The following is a 24,069-nucleotide window of genomic DNA, read 5'->3' as shown; positions in this document are numbered from 1 at the left end:
AATCTGGTAATTTTTTAAACACAAACCCACAAAATACTAGTAGTAGGTCAGAATGAGAATATGTCATGGTACTTAGCCAACACCATTTTCTGCTGAAGCTTGCATGTGCGCTCCTGCATGTCATGCAGGCAGCTATCCTAAAACTGAATTCTGAGATATCACCACTATCTATTAAATCATTTCTAATTGAAACAATTTGATTTTCAGGTGGATTACTTCTGCGAGCTGCCAAAGCACTGAATGATGAATCAATACTCAAGGAAACAGCTGGTCGTGAAAACACTTGTGTTGCGATAAAAGTACGTTATCATCGGTCGTGCTACAAAAGCTACACAGGGTTTATGACGAGGGAGGAGAATCGGGACCTGGACTCTAGGCATGGTCCATCCGAGAAAGGCTTTGATGAATTCTGTCGAACTGTGATAGAAGATAGAATTATCAACAAACAGGAGTTGCTGAGACTGACAAACCTGAAAGAACTGTATGTAAATACCCTAACCCTAACCCTAAGAAAAGTGGAAAATACTGAGGACACTATTGAAACTCAGACTGCTATCTTAAAAAGAAAGTTAATGAGACGGTACCCTTCACTCCAGTTCATCAGGCCTACAAAGTGCAATGCCTCTGAGATAGTTTGTGCGGAGGAAAACAAGGGTGTTCTTGTTGATAACTTGAGTTCTACGACTGCATCATCTGAGGAAGCCTCAGAACTTGATTTTGAAAATGAACTTGAGCACAAAAATGCTGACTTAAAAGGAGAAAACCCCTATCTCCTGTACATGTCAGGTCAGGTATTGAAACATGTGATTGCTGATGTTCCTGGTTTGAATAACTTTTGGCCCCCAACAGCAAGTGACATAAAGACAAATAGTGCAGAAACATTAATTCCACCAAAATTGTTTAACTTCCTTGCTTGGGTAACTGGTATTTCAGATGAGGTAAAGTTGGCGAATTATGTTTCCACAAGTGATGATAACAAGCAAAAGATTCATTTTCTCATGGAAGCAGTTGCAATGATTACTCAACAGTTTAGTTTATATTATTGTTTTAACAAAGAGTGATTATTTAGAAGAATAGTGGTGCATGAATGGGGTGACATGATTCAGCATCCAGTAGCAATAACGCAACATTGTAACGGGCCAGTAATAAACCATTAACTGTGGTGGAAATCATCTGTTGAGCCATTGATCAAGCAAGAGGACAAATCACAATACTTAGTAAGCTAGTTACCCCAGAACATTCGATAGTAAGAATCACATTCATCATACAACACAATTCAACGTTTTCCATCAGATACACATCCGTCAAACACCATTTCTTTGTATAAATATTTAAACTGATATTTGGACATCGTTGGAGTTTCTCAGGTAGCTTATTCCAATTTTTTGGAGATACAGAAGCATTTCCTGGTCATCCTTGCGCCCACAATTTTTAAAACGATAAAAACCCCTTAAATTATATATTCCTTCTTGTTGCATAAAATATCCTTGAATTCTGAGAGGTACTTGCTTAATTAATTATTATTTTTTTTAACTTTATACATCAATCAAACAGCCTTAAATGAAATCATGTCACAGAGTTTTAAAATCTGTGATGTAATAAACAGTGGATTGGTATGATCCTGATAACCTGCATTATAAATTATTCTTAATGCCCTTTTTTGAAGGTTGAATAATGGTTGTACTGTAGTTTTGTAGTTATTGCCCCATACTTGCACCATAAGTCAAGTAAGGTGCAATCAATGTGCAATACAGAGTATGTAGTGATTCATCATCAATATGGAAAGTAGGAAGACGATAGTATTTATTGTCTTTGAGTTATCATCTTAACAAGCTAAAAAGTTTTATTTCATCAACAGATCTATTTCAGAATTCTCCCTCAAAATACTCTATCTTTTACCCTGGACACCAACTCACACTCATATACACATACAAAATGACTAATGTGCACTTATTTCTCAGTATCTTAAACTCCACACTTTAAAGTGTGAGGAGCCAGCAACTGTGACCTTGACAGTTTTATCTAAAACAATTCACCATAATTACACACAATCTGTCTATATAGCGACAGCAGAATAAAGTAAGGAAAATTGATAACAAGTATAATCTTCTAGAAAAGAAAGAACTGCAAACCTTATATGTACATAAACAAAATTCATGTTGAAACGGAGAACTCCTTATCTTGTGAGTGTGTACATTCACGCGCAAAGTGTCCATCTCCTCCCACACTTCAACATGTCAATTTCTCTTTATCTCATGCCCACGGGCTTTACCTCTGGCCGCTCCGCGCGCGCTGACCTTTGCCCTTTCCTACAAAATACACTTCTTCCTCACACATCATTATGACTGCTCCGGCAGGTTTAAAACTGCTGTGTTTGGTGCAAAAGCATAATCTGGTGTACTTTTTACTCCACATCTCTCTTGCCTTTTTGTAAAAACACTGGTGTTCTCTTTTATGATATCAAATGACTGTTGTGGAGTTTAACTGTAATTTTCCCAAGAAGTTAACTGTCTCTTGCCAAATTTTTAAGTGTTCAGGTGATGCTGGATCTTTGGTCATCGTCTGGTGAGTGTAGGGAGGTGGAGGAGGCATACTTGCTGTAGCTTCAGTATTATCTGATAACGGTGTCTCATTATCATTTCCATTTTTATTGTAAAAGACACTCTTAAGATTGCCTTGTTCCTGCTTCAGTTTGTTTTTGACTTTATTCTCAGCCTCACGCTGCCTGTGGGCTTCACTTTTCTAACTCACACTTTTTTTTTTTTTGCTTTTTTGCAGAGTCCTTAACTTTCCTCTTTATATTAACCACTAATTCTGTTGTTGTTTCTGGCTGTAATTTCCCTGAGAAATTGAACTGTTTTTGCCACATGCTTAAATGTTTAGATGACCCGGGAAATTTAGCCTCCATATACCTAAAATCATTAGACTGTGACTGTGTGTCATGTTGGCTGTGAGAACAACAGTTACCCATTTCAGCTGTTCGTGGGGTTATCTCACACCGCTGCGCTTCAGCTGTTATCACGTTTTAGCTCCTCTGTCACGGGCCGACCAACCGGTCTGTTGGCACCCGGCTCTCGAAGGACCAAGATGTCAGAGTTGAAATCTGTAAAAAAGCAACTCAGTTAACTAAACACAGAGAAAGATCACTCCAGAGACTGAATTTCATTTCCTGATCAGGGAGAGCCTGCGGGACCCCTCGTCACTGTCCGTCAGTCAGCTCTGAAGGGCCCGCCCACTTTGCTCCTGAATTTATTAACACACAGACATATTACAGAACAATATACAAGGCACAGCTGTGTTTCTTCAGTCAATTCAGTTTGTATCACTTCCACCTGGAAGGCGTCCTACTATCTGTCTTGCTCAGATATAGATATATAGTAATTGTTCTTCAAGTTGAAACATTACAGCGCCAGCCTCAAACTAGTGTATAGGCTGTGTTATTCTCTGCTCAAGGCCAAAATATTAATCTGTGCTCGTCAAAAACATAGCTTTAGCAAAACAATCTGCAAATTCATTCACTAACAAATGTTACTTTTCTCTGTGTTCAGCGTTCAGCAAAAGAACAAGTGTTATTTTCTCATGGGAGCAGTTGTAATGATTACTCAACAGTTTAGGTTACATTATTGTTTTAACAATGAGTGATTATTTAGAAGAATAGTGGTGCAGGAACTCTTACACATGCATATATGTATATATGGAAAACAGAGAACAGAATCAAAACAAGATGAAAGGCAGTTCATCAAAGTAAAGGCATCAAAGTAAAGACAAAGACATTAATATTTGATAATAGTATTGACAATATATAGAAAACTCTATCAACTTCATACCCATTAAAATTCACCAGAATATACAAAATTTAACTTGCTCTTTTAAAGAATTTCTGGGGGAGCACCCCCAGACCCAAAAAAATCAATAGTGTGTTTTTACCTAACAGTTTGAAGTGAGTTTTCTTTGTTTCAGAGGGCTTCATACCCATTAAAATTCATCAGAATATACAAAATTTGACTTGCTCTTTTAAAGAATTTCTGGGGAAGATCCCAGAGACCCCCATAATCAATACTGTGTTTTTACTTAACAGTTTGAAGTGAGTTTTCTTTGTTTCAGAGGGCTTCATACCTGTTAAAATTCACCAGAATACACAAAATTTGACTTGGTCTTTTAAAATTGTTCTGGGGGAGATCCCTCAGACCCTCATAATCAATGGGTGATTCTTTAACTACAGGCACTATTGGCCTTGTAAATGTAATTTCCACCACACCATTGCCTTACAATATAAAGCGCCTTGGGGCAACTGTTTGTTGTGATTTGGCGCTATATATATGTGCTCTGATGTCACTGCTTATCTCCATAGAAATTACCCAAACAATCTTTCATGCAAACTGTTTAAAGGGACATTACAGTGTTGTGGTGGAAATTACGGCAATAGTGTGGGACAACTACATTTTGTTTAAAAAAATCACAACAGTTTATGACATTGAATACCCCAGTTATGTTTTGATTATTTTACTGATATTTTATTCAGAGATATTTTAAAACATTAGAAAAAAGTTTCTTTACCATTCATTTTTATCATTGAAGGTCAAAAGTCTGGGTGTGGGACAAGCACTAAACGGCAATATTTGCATATAATGATGCTGAAAAAAGGTGAAAAATTCATCATAGACTACTAGAACAAATTTCTTAACACACTTTCATTGTAAAGATAACTATAAAAGTGTGAAATTTCCCCTTTTTTCTGTTTTTCATACAATATGATCAAAGGACATAATAAGTGCCCGTAGTCTAAGAATCACCCCAATACTGTCTTTTTACTTCACAGATTGAAGTGAGTTTTATTTGTTTCAGAGGGCTTTATACCTGTTAAAATTCACCAGAATACACTAAATTTGACTTTGTCTTTAAAAAATGTTCTGGGGGAGCACCCCCAGACCCCCCAGAATCAAGACTACACCCTGCCCCCCACCACCCTTTTGTGTACCCTTTATGTATGTCAGTCTTATGACCGACATACATAAACATTATGTATGTCGGTCTTAAGACCGACATACATCGGATTCTGGGGGATACATACATCGGGGTCTTATGACCGATGGAAGGAGAGAGGCAGGTGTCGCTTTTGCTGTTTCGAATAACTTAGCAGACAAGCTGCCAACTGTCCCTCGTGGAGTCTCTGAGAGACTAATGCAGCTCAGAATCCCAATTGCCAAATACAGATTTCTGAGCTTGATCAATATTTATGCACCTACTATGACTTACACAGATGAAGAGAAAGAAGCCTTCTACCAAGAACTCGCTGCAGTTGTCAATGCTGTTTCCCCTGTTGATAAACTACTACTCCTGGGGGACTTTAATGCTCGAGTAGGAAGAGACTGCACTACTTATGCTGATGTGATCGGCAAGTTTGGTAAGGGCAATCAGAACTCCAATGGCGAGATGCTGCTGAACTTTTGCACACAGCATGGTTTGTGCATTACCAACACTTACTTCAAACAACCGGATAAGAACTACTACACCTGGATGCACCCAAGGTCCAGGCACTTCCATTTGCTTGACTACGTTATCACTCGCAAGTCTGACCGGCCAGAAGTTCTTTCAACAAAAGCACTGCGGGGTGCAGAATGCTCCACGGATCACTACCTAGTTAGATCACAGGTGAAACTCAAGATTTCACTACCAAGGAGAAAAAACCCCAATGCAGCTCTAAAGAAACTTGACATCACAAAGTTAGAATGCAGTGATTACCAGAAGTCTTTTCTCTTGGCAATGGAACTGGCTTTGCAAAACACCAACTTGGAGGAACCAGGTAACATTGAGGAGATGTGGGACAAGCTAAGAACAACAGCCCACAATACAGCAAAAGAGGTTTTGGGTATCCCAAAGCACAAGACTCCAGACTGGTTCTAAGAACATGATGAGGACATCCAAGAACTTCTTGCTGCAAAGAACAAAGCCTACCAGCAACACCAGAAAACACGACTATAAGTAAAGCAGTCTTTCTGTCAGCCAAAGCCAGGGTACAGAGAATGGTACGTACCATGAAAGACAGCTGGTGGAGCAACAAGGCTGAAGAGCTACAAAACCTTGCAGATAAGAATGACTCCTAAGGCCTATTCTCACCCCTGACACTGTCAGCAGGGAAACACTGTGGAAGGTACTTAAAGCCTATGGTTGTCCAAAGAGGTTTGTCAATATGACCAGGCAGTTTCATGATGGAATGTCAGGATGAGTGTTGATTGGAAGTAACATCAGTGAACCTTTCCAGGTCAACCATGGCATTAAACAGGGCTGTGTACTTGCGCCAACACTCTTCACACTCTACCTAGCTGCTGTCCTGGAAACTATGTCTGAGAACCTCACCAAAGGTTCGCGTACAGACAGAAAACTCTTTAACCTGGCACGTCTGAGGGCTGAAACAAAAACAAGAAGCATCTGTAGCAGAGAATTACTATATGCGGATGATTCTGCTCTGGTTGCCACAAATCCTGCTGATATCCAAGAGATTGTGGACCGATTCCATGCCGCTGCAACACTGTTCGGATTAAAGATAACTACTTCAAAGACTGAACTGCTCACTGCTCAACTGACAACTGACAGACAGAATGACTCTCTATAGATGCCACATCAAAAAACTCACGCGAGTCCAGCTGTGTCACTTACGAGCAATCATGCATATCAGGTGGCAAGACAGAATTCCCGATGTGGATGTGTTGAGCCGAGCTAAGACAGTCAGAGCTGAAGCACTGATCACAACAGCTCATCTGAGATGGGCAGGCCATGTCAGAAGGATGCCAGATGAGAGTGCCCAAAACAGTCTTTTATGGTGAGCCGGCATCTGGTAGAAGAAGCAAAGGTGGTCAGAAGCTGCGCTACAAAGATGTGTTGAAGCAACACCTGAAGAAGTGTAACATCGACCCTGATACGTGGGAAGAACAAGCAGCTATAAGACCTCTATGGCAGGGCATAATCAGGAAGTCCATCACTGTGATTGAAAACAAGTGTCTGCAGGAATACCAAGCTGCTCACAAGAGAAGGCGCACACCCCTGATCCAGTCAACATACCAGTGCAGACATTGTGGACGGTTCTGCCGTTCTAAAGCTGGACTGGCTGCACATGAACGATCGTGTAAAGTGTAGACACACCAACCAGTCAACATCGAAAAACGATGGACTGTCGATATATATTCATACGAGGTCTGTTAGAAAAGTATCCGACCTTTTTATTTTTTGCAAAAACCATATGGATTTGAATCACGTGTGATTGCATCAGCCAACCTTGAATCTTCGTGCGCATGCATGAGTTTTTTCACGCCTGTCGGTTGCGTCATTCACCTGTGAGCAGGCTTTGTGTGAGCAGTGGTCCACCCCTCTCATCGGTTTATGGGGATTACACAGATTAAGGAGTGCTCCAGCTGGTTTAAAGACCGCCCACAGCTGCTGAGAGCGCGGCGCATTCCGAGCGCTGATCGACAGGCTCAAACCCCGCTGAAACAACCAGATAATTTCCAACGTGAAGCCTTTGTTGATCCAGGACGTCGTCTGACTTCCACAAAAAAAGGCAGAAGGCGTGGACATCAGTACTTTTTCGGCACATTCCACTGTTACAGGAGTTTTTTTCATGGAAAGAGGAGCGGAGGGATGCGCCACCGTGCCGCTCATGGCTCGGCACAAAACCAACTGTGTTGGTCTCACAGGACAGCTTTCAGATGGCTCAGACGGCTTTCGGTTGCTTTTCAGTCGTGTGAATATCCGAGAAATTGTGCATGAGCTGGACATGTCCTGTGAGGCTTCATCACGGCATTGCTTTGCGCCATGCGGAAACGTCCCGACGCGCAGAATTCCTCCGCACGTCTGTCTCAATGTGCCGAAGAAGTGCTGATGTCCACGTCTTCCGCAATTTCTGTGCTAGTCAGACGATGTCCCGGATCAACACAGCGTCCAGTTTAGAAATGAACGGCACATTCCACTGTTACTGGAGTTTTTGTCATGGAAAGAGGAGCGGAGGAATTCCGCGCATCACGGCGGAGCCGCTTGGCGCAAAGCAACGCCATGATGAAGCCTCACAGGACATGTTGGGGCATGTCCAGCTCATGCACAATTTCTCGGATAGTCACACGACTGAAAAGCCACCGAAAACCGTCTGAGCCATCTCAAAGCTGTCCTGTGAGATCAACATGGAGGTGGTTTTGTGCCGCATCGCTCCGCTCCTCTTTCCGTGAAAAAAACTCCTGTAACAGTGGAATGTGCCGAAAAAGTGCTGATGTCCACGCCAAGGTCTTTAAACTGGCTGGAGCACTCCTTAATCTGTGTAATCCCCATAAAATCGTCGCTGAAAGCCATATGAATTTTCCGAATGGTGTCCACCTGGAGGTCTCTCACAGTTTCTGGAAAAATCGTTCAGACATTTATTCGCAATAAAAATCCGATGAGAGGGGTGGACCACTGCTCACACAAAGCCTGCTCACAGGCGAATGACGCAACCGACAGGCGTGAAAAAACTCACGCATGCGCACGAAGGTTCAAGCTTGGCTGATGCAATCACACGTGATTCAAATCCATATGGTTTTTGAAAAAAATAAAAAGGTCGGATACTTTTTGGACAGACCTCGTATATATGTATATATATATATATATATATATATATATATGTGTGTGTGTGTGTAAGTTTTGCATTCTTTTTATGCTTTGTCTGTCTCTCCTTAGAGGCTATTTAGAATAGATTTATATACTGTATAATGTGTTTATTTATATTTATATTTATTGAGGAAAAAAGAGTGTGTGCACCCACTACTCCACATTTTAGGGAATTGCTGCCATTGATTTTTGCCAGGAAAAAATTTCAGTCAGATGAAAATGTATTGCTTTAACCCATGCTCTAGTGGAGACTCTCTGTGTTGTTGGCCCACACCCAAACAAACTCTGGAGCAGATCATTTGTGGGGAGGATGCAAACCCAATCATTGGTCCAAATAATCAAACCAGATGTGAAAAATGCACATTGTACTGTATGTTTTACTTTTGAAAAAGGTCACCACAAAATGAAGTTCATTTTGGAGGGGAGGACAGTGAGGGTATTTATTCCTCGCTGGCCTGACAGAAAAACTAGATGTGGTGCTTTCTGCCTGTCCGTCCCTCCCTCACAAAAAGGGTGTAAGCATTCTGAAATCAGCGCCTCTCACATTTTTAGGAGTTTCATGAAACTTGGTACAAGTCCTTGTTATAGGTTGGTAATACGCGTATTATCATTTCATTCCAGTTGGGCTCATTTTACTGGAGTTGTGGCCCTTAATTAATAAAACTCGACTCCATCTGTTTCATTCTTGGATGAATTAAATGAAATGTGGTACAATCCTGTTTATAGGCTGATAATACACATATTGCAATACGTATTGTACAAGATGGACACATTTTAACAGAGTTATGGCCTTGAAATTACAAACCGAGACACTGCCAGTTTCATGAGTTTGTGCCTGTGTTCTGAAATCAACTCCAAATTTCATGAAAATAGTACAAGTTCTTGAAATGTTATCAGAATGTAGCAAGCACTCTTACCAAAGCAGTGCTATATCTGCATGGCTAATGGAAGAGCCACAAAAACGTTAACTGATGTGTAACCTGGGCAACTTACAAGGAACAGTTTTCACCCATTTGAAATGCAGTTCCACAATAAATATATAAATAAAATGTGAAAATTGTGTAAATTAGCAGTTGCTGTGATATTAGCATGTTGTCACATTCCTGAGCTGCTGGTTGGCTGCAAACCCTGGAACAGAAACTCAGCACTTTGACCACCACAATACGAACCTGCTCTTTACTGTAAAATGATTTTAATTGGATTCAGGAGTTTATATCATCAAGCTGTTGTGTGTATATTTTAGGTCCAACTTTACATTGAAATTTGCTTTATAAGTAATCCTCAGCTGGCTCCTCCACGTCGAAAGGAGCCAGCTGAGGTGGCTCGGGCATCTTTTCCGGATGCCCCTGGACGCCTCGCTGGAGAGGTTTTCTGGGCACGTCCCATTGGGAGGAGGCCCTGCGGAAGACCCAGGACACGTTGGAGGGACTACGTCTCTCAGCTGGCTTGGGAGGAGCTGGGGGAGGTGTGTGTGGATCGGAAGGTCACATCTTGAGGATTTAGCCAGCGTATACTGAGCGTATTAAAAATGCTGGCATACGCGGGCGTACATCTAATAAGTTATGGGTAAGTTTTGTGTAAGTTAAGAGCACATTGAAGCACGCTTTTATATACGTTGTAATATGGGGAGTACGTCAAAGAATTTTGGGTATGCAGAATATTTTCAGTGTATGCCACCATATGTCTCATACGTCCCACATATGAAGGTCATAAATTGTTGGTAAGTTATGCAATTGTTGGCACACATTTCTTGTAAATTACTCATAAGGCAAAATGCATCTATTGATTTCAGTCAGATTCATCATCACAGCCTGACGAAAACTTATCCACATACAGTTTAATGATTTTGGAAAAGAACATCTGAAAATACTTTTGTTCCTTGTCGTGGCTGAAGATAGGTAGCATTTTAAAAGAAGTCCCTCTATGTTTTCTCCATTTCTCAGCCTGAACCAGAGAACTTTGTCCCACAAAATGAAAATTAACTTATTTTAACAGTTGAGTCACAGCGCCTCATTCATTCACGTCAGCATTAAATGCTGACGTGAATGAATGAGGTATTCTGCATGCAATGAAAATAAATCATATGAGCCACCATGACAAAAAAAAGAATTAGATAATTAAAGTTAAATTACTCTGTTTGTCTTCTGTGTGGGGGGGAGAGGCCACGCGACAGTGTATGCATGCTCGATGACATGCTATTTGTGTGTTCCGCCTGCCAAACAAATGGGTTCTGCTGGCAGTGGAAATTCAAACAAAGCCAGACAGCTGTTCCGACTTGACCCATACCGTGCTGGACTGACCAGAACTGCGGTGTAAATGGGGCTGTCAGCAATACGCTGGTGAAATCATCATGGTGTGACAAGCTGCACAACATATTCGACATATCCAACATATTTGCCACTTTTTTCATACGTCGGAATATGTTGTCTAAATCGTCAAGGTGTGACAGGGCCTTTACAGATCAAACACACCTCACACAAGAATGATGTTCACTTTATTTCAGACAGTAAACCCTGGCTGGGAGCCAGCAGGTGGAGCCTGTGAGTCGACTCAAGGTGGATTTGGTTTTGTTGGATGAATTTGTGCTGAGCCTGTTCTCTGCTGCTTTCCTCACAGACCCTCAGCTGTCTGTGCGCTTTGATATCTGGGAGCAAGGCAACATCAGTCCGGCACAGCTCAGTAATAGACTGCAAGGGGCACTACGACATGCACTCTGTGATGTGGTGATGGAGCTGAGAGTCCTGCCCAATCCTCTTTGTGTGGAGTCCGCCTGCTCAGCAATGAAAGCTCAGAGGGAAGAGGTCAAAGGTCAGGCTGTCACCCCTTCATTCTCACACTGCACCTATTTAGCCCTAAACCGTGAACACCAGAACTGATATTTCACCTGCCTGCTCTCTGACCACAGTGCCAATATATCAATGCTTACATAGTAAAGAAGCTTGAATCTTCGACTGGACTGGGTTGCTTGACGTGAAGTCGTTTCGCTTCAAATCCCAGAGGCTTCCTCAGCTAAAATTCTTGCTCCGATAGTCTGACTTCTGTCTGACTCTTGTCGAGAAGAACAAACAGAAGCCACAAAAGCTGGAGTTTTAAACCTAACCAGACGCCTCCTACCGAGAGGCAGACTGCTATTGGCTAGTGACTAAACAAATGCTTTAATTAGCACCTGTTGTGCTCTCGTTAGCACCTCCTAAGGACAGGGTAGCTGTCCCTCCTAACGATGGGACTGATGCCTCTCCTGCTGGTGTGAATGACTCATTACCATGAACAAAAGACTGAAACTGCTTTGACCTGACTACCTCATTGTAAACAGGGGACAAAGTGTGTCTCAGACCCCCTCCCCGGTTAAGGCTGGATTTCAACTGTTTCACATAGAATGCCTCCTTGACCCCTCTCTCAAACCATTTCTTCTCTCTGGCTAAGATTTTAACTTCCTTGTCCTCAAACATGTGGTTGGTGTCTTTAAGGTAGAGATGAACTGCAGACTGAGGTCCACTGGCGCCCTCTCTGCGGTGCTGGTATAGCCTTTTGTGTAGAGGTTGCTTAGTCTCACCTATGTAGTGTTCGTTACAGTTTTCCTAACATCTGATTGAATACACTACATTCCTGTGTTTGTAACTAGGGATCCTGTCCTTAGGGTGAACTAATTTCTGTCTCAAGGTGTTAACAGGTTTAAAGTAAACTGGGATTTTGTGCTGTCTGAAGATCCTCTGTAGTTTTTCCCCTACTCCTGCTAAATAAGGGAGAGACACTCCTCTTCTTCTTGTCTCTGTCTCCTGTCTATCTGGTCTTTTTGTTCTCTGGGACTTCTGCACTTTGTCCGGACAAGTTGTTGTTCCTTAGTCCTTCCCTCTGTAGTTGTAGGCACCTATAGGACTCTGTGTTGAAGAGTCCTGACCACCCCCCCGAGCTTGTGTTCAAGGGGGTGGTTTGAGCCAAAGAGCAGATATTGGTCAGTGTGCGTGGGTTTTCTGTAAACCCCTGTCTGGAGCTGCCTGTTCTCTCCAATCGTAACATCACAGTCAAGGAAGCTAAATGGTTGTTTCTGGCATCCTCACATGTGAACTTGATATTGGAGTCCACTGAGTAGATGTGCTCTGTAAAGGCCTCCACTTCCTGTTGCTTGATTTTAACCCATGTGTCATTGACATATCTGAAACAGTGACTGGGAGGGATGCTCGTGAACGATGCCAAGGCTCTCTTCTCCACTAGCTCCATGTACAGATTGGTCACAGTGGGGGATACCGGAGACCCCATCTCACAACCATGGATCTCCCTGTAGTAATTCCCCTTAAACAGGAAATACGTGGTGTTAAGACAGATCTCCAAGAGTTGGCAGATGTGGTCTGATGTGAGTTTGGTCCTTTCATGTAGAGACACATCGTCCAGCAGCCTCTGCCTCAGAGATGGCCTCAGCGGTGGGGATGCAGGTGAACAACGATGTCATATCAAATGACACCATCGTTTCATCTGCCTCCAGTTGCAGGTCCTTGGTCTTGTTCACAAAAATTGTTTAGTCGTTAGCCAATAGCAATCTGCCTCTCGGTAGGAGGCGTCTGGTTAGGTTTAAAACTCCAGCTTTTGTAGCTTCTGTTTGTTCTTCTTTACAAGAGTCAAGACAGAAGTCAGACTACCAGAGCAAGAATTTTAGCTGAGGAAGCTTCTGCAATTAAAAGTGAAACGTCCTCGTGTCAAGCAACCCAGTCCAGTCGAAGATTCAAGCTTCTCTAATATGGAAACCACCTGGACAACTGAGAGCCTACACAGAAATCAATGATTACAGTAGATTTTAATGAAGGGTCTGTTTTTATTCACTTATTTGTCATCCAGCCATTTTAAACTAGCATTTTGACAGCACGACAGATAGAACTACTGCTAGTTAAAAACACACTCCACTGGCATCTTTTGCTCTGCTTGAGTCATTTTTGGTGCCTCCCTGAAGTGCAGGTTTCTTTCACTGAAGACCATTGACTAGTTTATTTGGCTCTCCGTGAAGGTTACTACAGGTTATGGATGTCGATGGTTGATATGATGTTGATAGTTTTTTCTCTTTAGACAGGTTATGGATGTCGATAGTTGATATGATGTTGATAGTTTTTTCTCTTTAGACAGGTTATGGATGTCGAAGGTTGATATGATGTTGATAGTTTTTTCTCTTTAGACAGGTTATGGATGTCGATAGTTGATATGATGTTGATAGTTTTTTCTCTTTAAACAGGTTATGGATGTCGATAGTTGATATGATGTTGATAGTTTTTTCTCTTTAGACAGGTTATGGATGTCGATAGTTGATATGATGTTGATAGTTTTTTCTCTTTAGACAGGTTATGGATGTCGATAGTTGATATGATGTTGATAGTTTTTTCTCTTTAGACAGGTTATGGATGTCGATAGTTGATATGATGTTGATAGTTTTTTCTCTTTAGACAGGTTATGGATGTCGATAGTTGATATGATGTTGATAGTTTTTTCTCTTTAGACAGGTTATGGATGTCGATGGTTGATATGATGTTGATAGTTTTTTCTCTTTAGACAGGTTATGGATGTCGATAGTTGATATGATGTTGATAGTTTTTTCTCTTTAGACAGGTTATGGATGTCGATAGTTGATATGATGTTGATAGTTTTTTCTCTTTAGACAGGTTATGGATGTCGAAGGTTGATATGATGTTGATAGTTTTTTCTCTTTAGACAGGTTATGGATGTCGATAGTTGATATGATGTTGATAGTTTTTTCTCTTTAGACAGGTTATGGATGTCGAAGGTTGATATGATGTTGATAGTTTTTTCTCTTTAGACAGGTTATGGATGTCGATAGTTGATATGATGTTGATAGTTTTTTCTCTTTAGACAGGTTATGGATGTCGAAGGTTGATATGATGTTGATAGTTTTTTCTCTTTAGACAGGTTATGGATGTCGAAGGTTGATATGATGTTGATAGTTTTTTCTCTTTAGACAGGTTATGGATGTCGAAGGTTGATATGATGTTGATTGTTTTTTCTCTTTAGACAGGTTATGGATGTCGAAGGTTGATATGATGTTGATAGTTTTTTCTCTTTAGACAGGTTATGGATGTCGAAGGTTGATATGATGTTGATAGTTTTTTCTCTTTAGACAGGTTATGGATGTCGATGGTTGATATGATGTTGATAGTTTTTTCTCTTTAGACAGGTTATGGATGTCGATAGTTGATATGATGTTGATAGTTTTTTCTCTTTAGACAGGTTATGGATGTCGAAGGTTGATATGATGTTGATAGTTTTTTCTCTTTAAACAGGTTATGGATGTCGATAGTTGATATGATGTTGATAGTTTTTTCTCTTTAGACAGGTTATGGATGTCGATGGTTGATATGATGTTGATAGTTTTTTCTCTTTAGACAGGTTATGGATGTCGATGGTTGATATGATGTTGATAGTTTTTTCTCTTTAGACAGGTTATGGATGTCGATAGTTGATATGATGTTGATAGTTTTTTCTCTTTAGACAGGTTATGGATGTCGATGGTTGATATGATGTTGATAGTTTTTTCTCTTTAGACAGGTTATGGATGTCGATAGTTGATATGATGTTGATAGTTTTTTCTCTTTAAACAGGTTATGGATGTCGATAGTTGATATGATGTTGATAGTTTTTTCTCTTTAGACAGGTTATGGATGTCCATAGTTGATATGATGTTGATAGTTTTTTCTCTTTAGACAGGTTATGGATGTCGATAGTTGATATGATGTTGATAGTTTTTTCTCTTTAGACAGGTTATGGATGTCGATAGTTGATATGATGTTGATAGTTTTTTCTCTTCAGACAGGTTATGGATGTCCATAGTTGATATGATGTTGATAGTTTTTTCTCTTTAGACAGGTTATGGATGTCCATAGTTGATATGATGTTGATAGTTTTTTCTCTTCAGACAGGTTATGGATGTCCATAGTTGATATGATGTTGATAGTTTTTTCTCTTTAAACAGGTTATGGATGTCGATAGTTGATATGATGTTGATAGTTTTTTCTCTTCAGACAGGTTATGGATGTCCATAGTTGATATGATGTTGATAGTTTTTTCTCTTTAAACAGGTTATGGATGTCGATAGTTGATATGATGTTGATAGTTTTTTCTCTTTAGACAGGTTATGGATGTCCATAGTTGATATGATGTTGATAGTTTTTTCTCTTCAGACAGGTTATGGATGTCGATAGTTGATATGATGTTGATAGTTTTTTCTCTTCAGACAGGTTATGGATGTCGATAGTTGATATGATGTTGATAGTTTTTTCTCTTCAGACAGGTTATGGATGTCGATAGTTGATATGATGTTGATAGTTTTTTCTCTTCAGACAGGTTATGGATGTCGATAGTTGATATGATGTTGATAGTTTTTTTCTCTTCAGACAGGCTATGGATGTCGATAGTTGATATGATGTTGATAGTTTTTTTCTCTTTAAACAGGTTATGGATGTCGATAGTTGATATGATGTTGATAGTTTTTTTTTTCTCTTTAGACAGGTTATGGATGTCGATAGTTGATATGATTATAGTTTTTTCTCTTTAGACAGGTTATGGATGTCGATAGTTGATATGATTATAGTTTTTTCTCTTTAAACAGGTTATGGATGTCGATAGTTGATATGATGTTGATAGTTTTTTTCTCTTTAAACAGGTTATGGATGTCGATAGTTGATATGATGTTGATAGTTTTTTTTCTCTTTAGACAGGTTATGGATGTCGATAGTTGATATGATGTTGATAGTTTTTTTTCTCTTTCTTGTCACTTTCTTGTTCGTCTTTATCCAAAGTCAAAGAAGTGAAGGATGGTTCCAAGCAGCGCGATGGCTCACGTGTCTTTAAAACAAGTCCATCCTTGATCAGCACAGTGGGGACCAGCACATCCACCGAGTCCACCACACCCACTCTCAGGAGCACTCGCAGAAGCTTCTGGGATATACTGGTGAGGATCATGCAAAAATCATTTCTCAAAAGTCATTCAATAAACTTACAGAATCATCAAATGCCCGTAACCACTAAAACACATCATTGAACTCAAATGTCAGTTAAGTCAGTCATCCCCCCCCCCCCCCCCCCCCACACACACACACATACATATACACACCTTTTTTGTGCTGGTGGGGTACACAGGTGGAGTTTAATTTATTTCACAGACTATTGGCCCATCTCTCCTCCTCGGCTCCACCTACTTTTCTGCTTCACTTTGGCTGAAATTTCACATAACATCTTTTTTTAAACAATCCTTTTAATGAAAATGTTATGACTGTGTCCCCACAACAAAGGTTTGAGGGATACATTGCACTCAGAGGTCACAAAAATGGACATAGATTGGACTTGTGACCTTGCCAGAAAGATGTGTCAGCATAAATTAATAGTCTCTGGTCCCCTCCCCTCCTGGGGTAATGATGGGGCATTTAGCAGGCTGACATCGTTAAATAGGTGGCTGGCGCAATTTTGTAGACAGCAAGGCTTTAGTTTTATTGATAACTGGCCTTCGTTCTGGGGCCGCCGTGACTTGCTGATGCCGGATGGCCTCCACCCTACTGGGAAAGGCGCCGCCATCTTGTCTGTAAACATAGCTAGAGCTCTACAGGGAGGGTAACATTAGGAATTTACAGCAGGCCACAGAGCAGGTGATTAGAGACCCTGCAAGGCTTATGACAAATGTGGGTGTGGAATCCATTAGCTTAGCGGGGAAATTAGTGCAGAAAATCCACTCTGGTGATAGTGCAGTTTATCTGCCAGGGATGGAAATTCAACAAGTTGAGATTGTAGCTTGCTTCCGTAGAAAATAAATTGAAATTGTACATTTGTAATAACTCTGTCTATCTGCTTTTAAGCACGGTACCTCTTCAAGCAGTTGGTGGATTTGCACAATTGTTGCACACCATAAGATGATGTGAAGGTATGACAGAGAATAAGTCCAGTCTGACTTCTTCAAGAGCAAGGGGGTGATTGGAGTTTGGTTGTTGTTGTGTTTTAATATGTATTTGTCAAATTCACTAGTGCAGCACCTGTACAAAGTTTGTATTCCTCTAGAAAATTGGGAGCTTCAGTCGATTTTCATGGATGGTCATATGAGGCTGTTTGAAGGTGGGATGTACAAAAAGGTGTACTTACTCTTACACAGTTTTAACAGATACAATCTACATTTGTTAAGACATGGTTGACATTAAAATACAAAGAGACATGCAAATACAGGTATTTCAAGAAAAACATTGACATTGTCATCCAATGGCCCGACATATATAAACACATAGAGATATAGAAAGGAATAAACGCACTTAGTTAGCACAAACATATGGATGTGAATGCAATAGTTATTATTGATAATGTGAGTCGGGGACATTTAGGTTTGTTATGAAATGTGTGACTTGATATGTGAGCCACATGTGAGCCGACAACTTACATTCTTACATTTAAGGTAGAAATAGTATAAATTTTGATCCAATACAAACATTCATAAGCCACTTGGCCCAAATTAAAGATATTTCATCCACATGTGGCGTTGATAATAAGCATATTTGGTGTAATTTGGGTCTATATTTTGATTGATATTGTGATTTCAATATAGAATTTCATATTGTTTTCAAAATTCAGTTTATTCCTTTTAAAGAGGTTACTGGAAGAGACTCAGACAAAATTAAACAGAATATTTAAATCTCAGGCCCCCCACCTTCTGAACACAGTTTATTTAAACTTAAACAGAGATATTTTAATACCATTTAAATTTTAGAACAACAGCTCAGTTTTCTCTTTTTATGCTTTAGCTTGGTCGACCCACTTAGCCTCAGAGGTTTCCGGAGTCTACAGGTTCAGCACCAACAGTACACAGGTTCTTTATGTGTGGAGTTTGTAGAAAATAAATCAGTAAACCTCTGTTAAGCTATTTGCTTTTTCCCGTTAATTCGGCACAAAACTGTGAATCCAAAATGAATGCGCCCCCGCGCCCCCTTGTAGTTGGTACTGAAGCAGACAAATGTTTTCCAGAGGTTTCAAAATATGAGTTTGGCTCTTGAAATTTAAAGACCTTAAAAGTCTTAACTGGCAGCTGAGGAGTTAATTGTGTCTCTGCCAAAGTGCAGGACTTATACTTCATGTACGGAGAAGAGATGAGACATCGCTCAAGCTGTTCTTGATGGTTTTGGAATGCACGTTAAGCTTTGAGTTCTTGTTTTTGGTTTTTTTTTTTCTAACACTTAGTGTTGGGCTAATTTGCTTTGGCTTTTCACTGTAACCGTCTTCACTTCCTGGGCTTCTCTGGAGCCCTTTATCTCCCCCCACCCCAGGTCTGAAATACGGGGGGATCTAGTGATCAGAATGTCTGTCCGTTCATCCATTTTTGCTTGTTAGCGCAGTATCTCACAAACCAGTTCAATTTTCACTTGAAATTTATTTTCATTTATATAGTGCTCAAAGCTGCCTCAAGGCACTTCACACGACTAAGATCTAACCTTACTAACCCCTGGAGCAAGAACACAGGCAACAGTGATAAAGAAACTTCAAGCAGACCAGACCCTCCCAGACCCACTGGTCTGGTCACCACCTAAGTAGTGGTGACCCACTACTTAGGTCATTCTAAAAATTACAAGTTTATTTTTTACAAAGTTTTACAAAGCTGAAGATACCGTTACTGAGTATATATGTTTGTATGTATGTATGTTTATTTTGCCAAAAGAAGTTTTGCAACTCAGCATGTATGTAACGTGTTTTTGTGTTGTTGTTTTTTGATGATGATGATGAATACTTTATTGAGCAAGTTAAAAACATTTATACATTGCGCACATTCATCTTTGAAAATCCGTACATTACTCAAAGGGAGTAGAATGAAGTAAAACTTATATTTTCTACCCCCTTTCACATGTTTTATTTTCGACTACGCAAACAAGAATAAATAAAAAAAATTTTGAGATCATATATACCTATATAAACACACACCTTGCATTATACATAAACATGTATTTACATAAATACACTACCTCTATACACACATACCCTTGCATACACCAATACACACACTAGATTCAATGAGATTTGACAATATAACACTTTTAACCCACATACATGCACCCATGGGCACCCAGCCCATGCATGCATGCACGCACATTTACCTATATTCGATTAAACTTGATGATATAATAATTAATTTTTTTTTTTCCCCACACACATGTATCATGGGCAACTCGTGTGCATTCATATTTCCCATACATTCGTCATGACCAAATAATATAACAGTTTAGATCCACAAACATGCACACCTGTATGTATACTAAGAATTATGTTATTCAGTTTGATATTTTTTTAATATTTTGAGTTTTAAATTTCTTTTGAATTGATGTACTGTAGTACATACTTTGATGTCCTCAGTTAGGTTATTCCATAAATCCACCCCATGTCTCGTAAGGCACATTTGTTTCATTGTTGTATGAGCACACTGTTTTTTTAAATTATATTTCCTTCTTAGATTGTAATCTCCCTCTCTTTCACTAAACAATTTTTGGAGGTTATCAGATAGTAGATTTTGTTTCACTTTAAAAATAATTTGTAAAGTTTTAAATTCTGCAAGATCTGTAAATTTTAGTATTTTGGATTGTAAAAACAGTGTACTCGTATGATCTCTGAAGCCTACATTATGGATGATTCTTATTGCCCTTTTCTGTAACTTAAAAAGTGTGTCTACATTACTTTTATATGTATTACCCCATACCTCAATGCCATAGCTAATATATGGTAATATTAATGTGCAATAAATAATATATAAGGACTCCTGATCTAAGAAATGTTTGGCTTTCCCCATTATGGAAATACTTCTGGCCATTTTGGATTGTATGCTAGCAATGTGGGGTTTCCAGCACATCCTGTGATCGATTATTATTCCTAAAAATCTATGTTGGTTAACCCTTTCAGTAGGAACCATGTCAATTTTAAGATTTACTTTTGTTTTCATTTCTCGGTTTCCAAAGAGCATTAATTTTGTCTTTGAAATATTAAGTGACAATTTATTACTATCAAACCAATTTTTTAATTTAATAATTTCTGTTTGCATTTCGATCACAAGTTGTTCCAGGTTTTCCCCAGAACATACTATCGTTGTGTCATCAGCAAAGAGGATAAATTTCAGTTTTTCAGAGATGAATTGCAAGTCAATATAAATTAAAAAAAGTTTAGGTCCTAAAACGGACCCTTGTGGAACTCCACAATGTATCTGTTTAAACAAAGATTTATATTCTCCTATTTGTACATATTGTTGCCTGTTGTTTAAATAAGATTGGAGCCAATTTAGTGCAATACCCCTTATGCCAATTTTTTCCAATTTACGTAATAATATGTTGTGGTTAATAGTATCAAACGCCTTTTTTAAGTCAATGAAGATCGCCATTGTATGTTTCTTTTTATCAATATTATTTGTTATTTCTTCCACTAAATCAATTAAAGCTAAAGTTGTTGATCTGTTTTTTCTGAAACCATACTGGTTATCATTTAATATCTTGAACTTTTCAATGTATTGATCTAACCGTACTGTATATAGTTTTTCTAAAATTTTTGAGAATTGAGATAACACAGATATAGGTCTATAATTTGAGAATAGATACTTATCTCCACTTTTATATATAGGTGTAATTTTGGCAATCTTCATTTGACTTGGAAACTCTCCATTAATAAAAGATAAGTTATAGATATGACTTAGAGGTTTTGCAATTTCATTAATGACTTGTTTAATTATTGTAGTGTCCAACTTATTGCAATCTACTGATTTTTTTTGCCTTCAATTCATTAACAGTGTAACAGTGTTGTATTATTTCCATTTCGTCTGTTGCTGATAGAAAGAATGAATTTGAGTTTACTTGTTCAGTACCTATTTCTGAGGCTGAATATGGCATTTTTATTTCAGCTGCCAATTCTGGCCCTATATTGACAAAATAATGATTAAATGCATTTACTGTCTCTTCGTTGTTATAGATCTTTTTATCACTGTCAATGAAATAGTCCGGCAAGGTACTACGGTTCTCCTTTTTTATTTGTAATCATTGCATTTTGTCACCTTTAACTCGCTTTGCACCACACAGTTTACATCATCAGTTAACATCTTGATGAGAGGATCCAGAATATATCAAAAGTTTTAAGTTATGATGTAATTTGATGATGTCATCATGAAAAAAACCTGCAAAATTTAGATTTTTTTAAGGGTGTGACATAGCGTGTAAATCATCATTGCAGGCTCTTGTAAGTTCACATATAGCAGTCCTATGGAGATACCTTTCAGCACACAAAAGGGTCAAGGTCACATGAAGGTCAAACACCAAATTCTGCTTTTTTCCTCCAAATTTGGCATGAATATACACTCAACAAAATATAAACGCAACACTTTTGGTTTTGCTCCCATTTTAAAGCAGATAACCCGTAAGTTGGAGAGGAAATGGCGTCTCACTAATTTAGAAGATCTTCACTTAGCCTGGAAAAAGAGTCTGTTGCTCTATAAAAAAGCCCTCCGTAAAGCTAGGACATCTTTTTACTCATCACTAATTGAAGAAAATAAGAACAACCCCAGGTTTCTTTTCAGCACTGTAGCCAGGCTGACAAAGAGTCAGAGCTCTATTGAGCTGAGTATTCCATTAACTTTAACTAGTAATGACTTCATGACTTTCTTTGCTAACAAAATTTTAACTATTAGAGAAAAAATTACTCATAACCATCCCAAAGACGTATTGTTATCTTTGGCTGCTTTCAGTGATGCCGGTATTTGGTTAGACTCTTTCTGTCCGATTGTTCTGTCTGAGTTATTTTCATTAGTTACTTCATCCAAACCATCAACATGTTTATTAGACCCCATTCCTACCAGGCTGCTCAAGGAAGCCCTACCATTATTTAATGCTTCGATCTTAAATATGATCAATCTATCTTTGTTAGTTGGCTATGTACCACAGGCTTTTAAGGTGGCAGTAATTAAACCATTACTTAAAAAGCCATCACTTGACCCAGCTATCTTAGCTAATTATAGGCCAATCTCCAACCTTCCTTTTCTCTCAAAAATTCTTGAAAGGGTAGTTGTAAAACAGCTAACTGATCATCTGCAGAGGAATGGTCTATTTGAAGAGTTTCAGTCAGGTTTTAGAATTCATCACAGTACAGAAACAGCATTAGTGAAGGTTACAAATGATCTTCTTATGGCCTCGGACAGTGGACTCATCTCTGTGCTTGTTCTGTTAGACCTCAGTGCTGCTTTTGATACTGTTGACCATAAAATTTTATTACAGAGATTAGAGCATGCCATAGGTATTAAAGGCACTGCGCTGCGGTGGTTTGAATCATATTTGTCTAATAGATTACAATTTGTTCATGTAAATGGGGAATCTTCTTCACAGACTAAAGTTAATTATGGAGTTCCACAAGGTTCTGTGCTAGGACCAGTTTTATTCACTTTATACATGCTTCCCTTAGGCAGTATTATTAGACGGTATTGCTTAAATTTTCATTGTTACACAGATACCCAGCTAAGCCAGAGGACACACACCAATTAGCTAAACTGCAGGATTGTCTTACAGACATAAAGACATGGATGACCTCTAATTTCCTGCTTTTAAACTCAGATAAAACTGAAGTTATTGTTCTTGGCCCCACAAATCTTAGAAACATGGTGTCTAACCAGATCCTTACTCTGGATGGCATTACCCTGACCTCTAGTAATACTGTGAGAAATCTTGGAGTCATTTTTGATCAGGATATGTCATTCAAAGAGCATATTAAACAAATATGTAGGACTGCTTTTTTGCATTTACGCAATATCTCTAAAATCAGAAAGGTCTTGTCTCAGAGTGATGCTGAAAAACTAATTCATGCATTTATTTCCTCTAGGCTGGACTATTGTAATTCATTATTATCAGGTTGTCCTAAAAGTTTCCTAAAAAGCCTTCAGTTAATTCAAAATGCTGCAGCTAGAGTACTGACGGGGACTGGAAGGAGAGAGCATATCTCACCCATATTGGCCTCTCTTCATTGGCTTCCTGTTAATTCTAGAATAGAATTTAAAATTCTTCTTCTTACTTATAAGGTTTTGAATAATCAGGTCCCATCTTATCTTAGGGACCTCGTAGTACCATATCACCCCAATAGAGCGCTTCGCTCTCAGACTGCAGGCTTACTTGTAGTTCCTAGGGTTTGTAAGAGTAGAATGGGAGGAAGAGCCTTCAGCTTTCAGGCTCCTCTCCTGTGGAACCAGCTCCCAATTCAGATCAGGGAGACAGACACCCTCTCTACTTTTAAGATTAGGCTTAAAACTTTCCTTTTTGCTAAAGCTTATAGTTAGGGCTGGATCAGGTGACCCTGAACCATCCCTTAGTTATGCTGCTATAGACGTAGACTGCTGGGGGGTTCCCATGATGCACTGTTTCTTTCTCTTTTTGCTCTGTATGCACCACTCTGCATTTAATCATTAGT

General features: G+C 39.2%; 1 protein-coding gene across 1 annotated transcript in view; it reads left to right on the top strand.

Moving 5' to 3' along the window:
- The window catches only part of szt2 (SZT2 subunit of KICSTOR complex), a 701,839-nt gene that overhangs the window by 421,269 nt on the left and 256,501 nt on the right, over positions 1–24,069 (top strand). The window contains 2 exon segments of the mRNA XM_034179252.1: positions 11,248–11,439; positions 16,425–16,576. Of these exon segments, the coding sequence (XP_034035143.1) occupies positions 11,248–11,439; positions 16,425–16,576 (344 nt within the window).

The sequence above is a fragment of the Thalassophryne amazonica genome, chromosome 10 (assembly GCF_902500255.1).
Source record: "Thalassophryne amazonica chromosome 10, fThaAma1.1, whole genome shotgun sequence".
Taxonomy (NCBI): Eukaryota; Metazoa; Chordata; class Actinopteri; order Batrachoidiformes; family Batrachoididae; genus Thalassophryne; species Thalassophryne amazonica.
The sequence above is the reverse complement of the archived record's forward strand: the minus strand, read 5'-3'. Positions and strand labels throughout refer to the sequence as shown.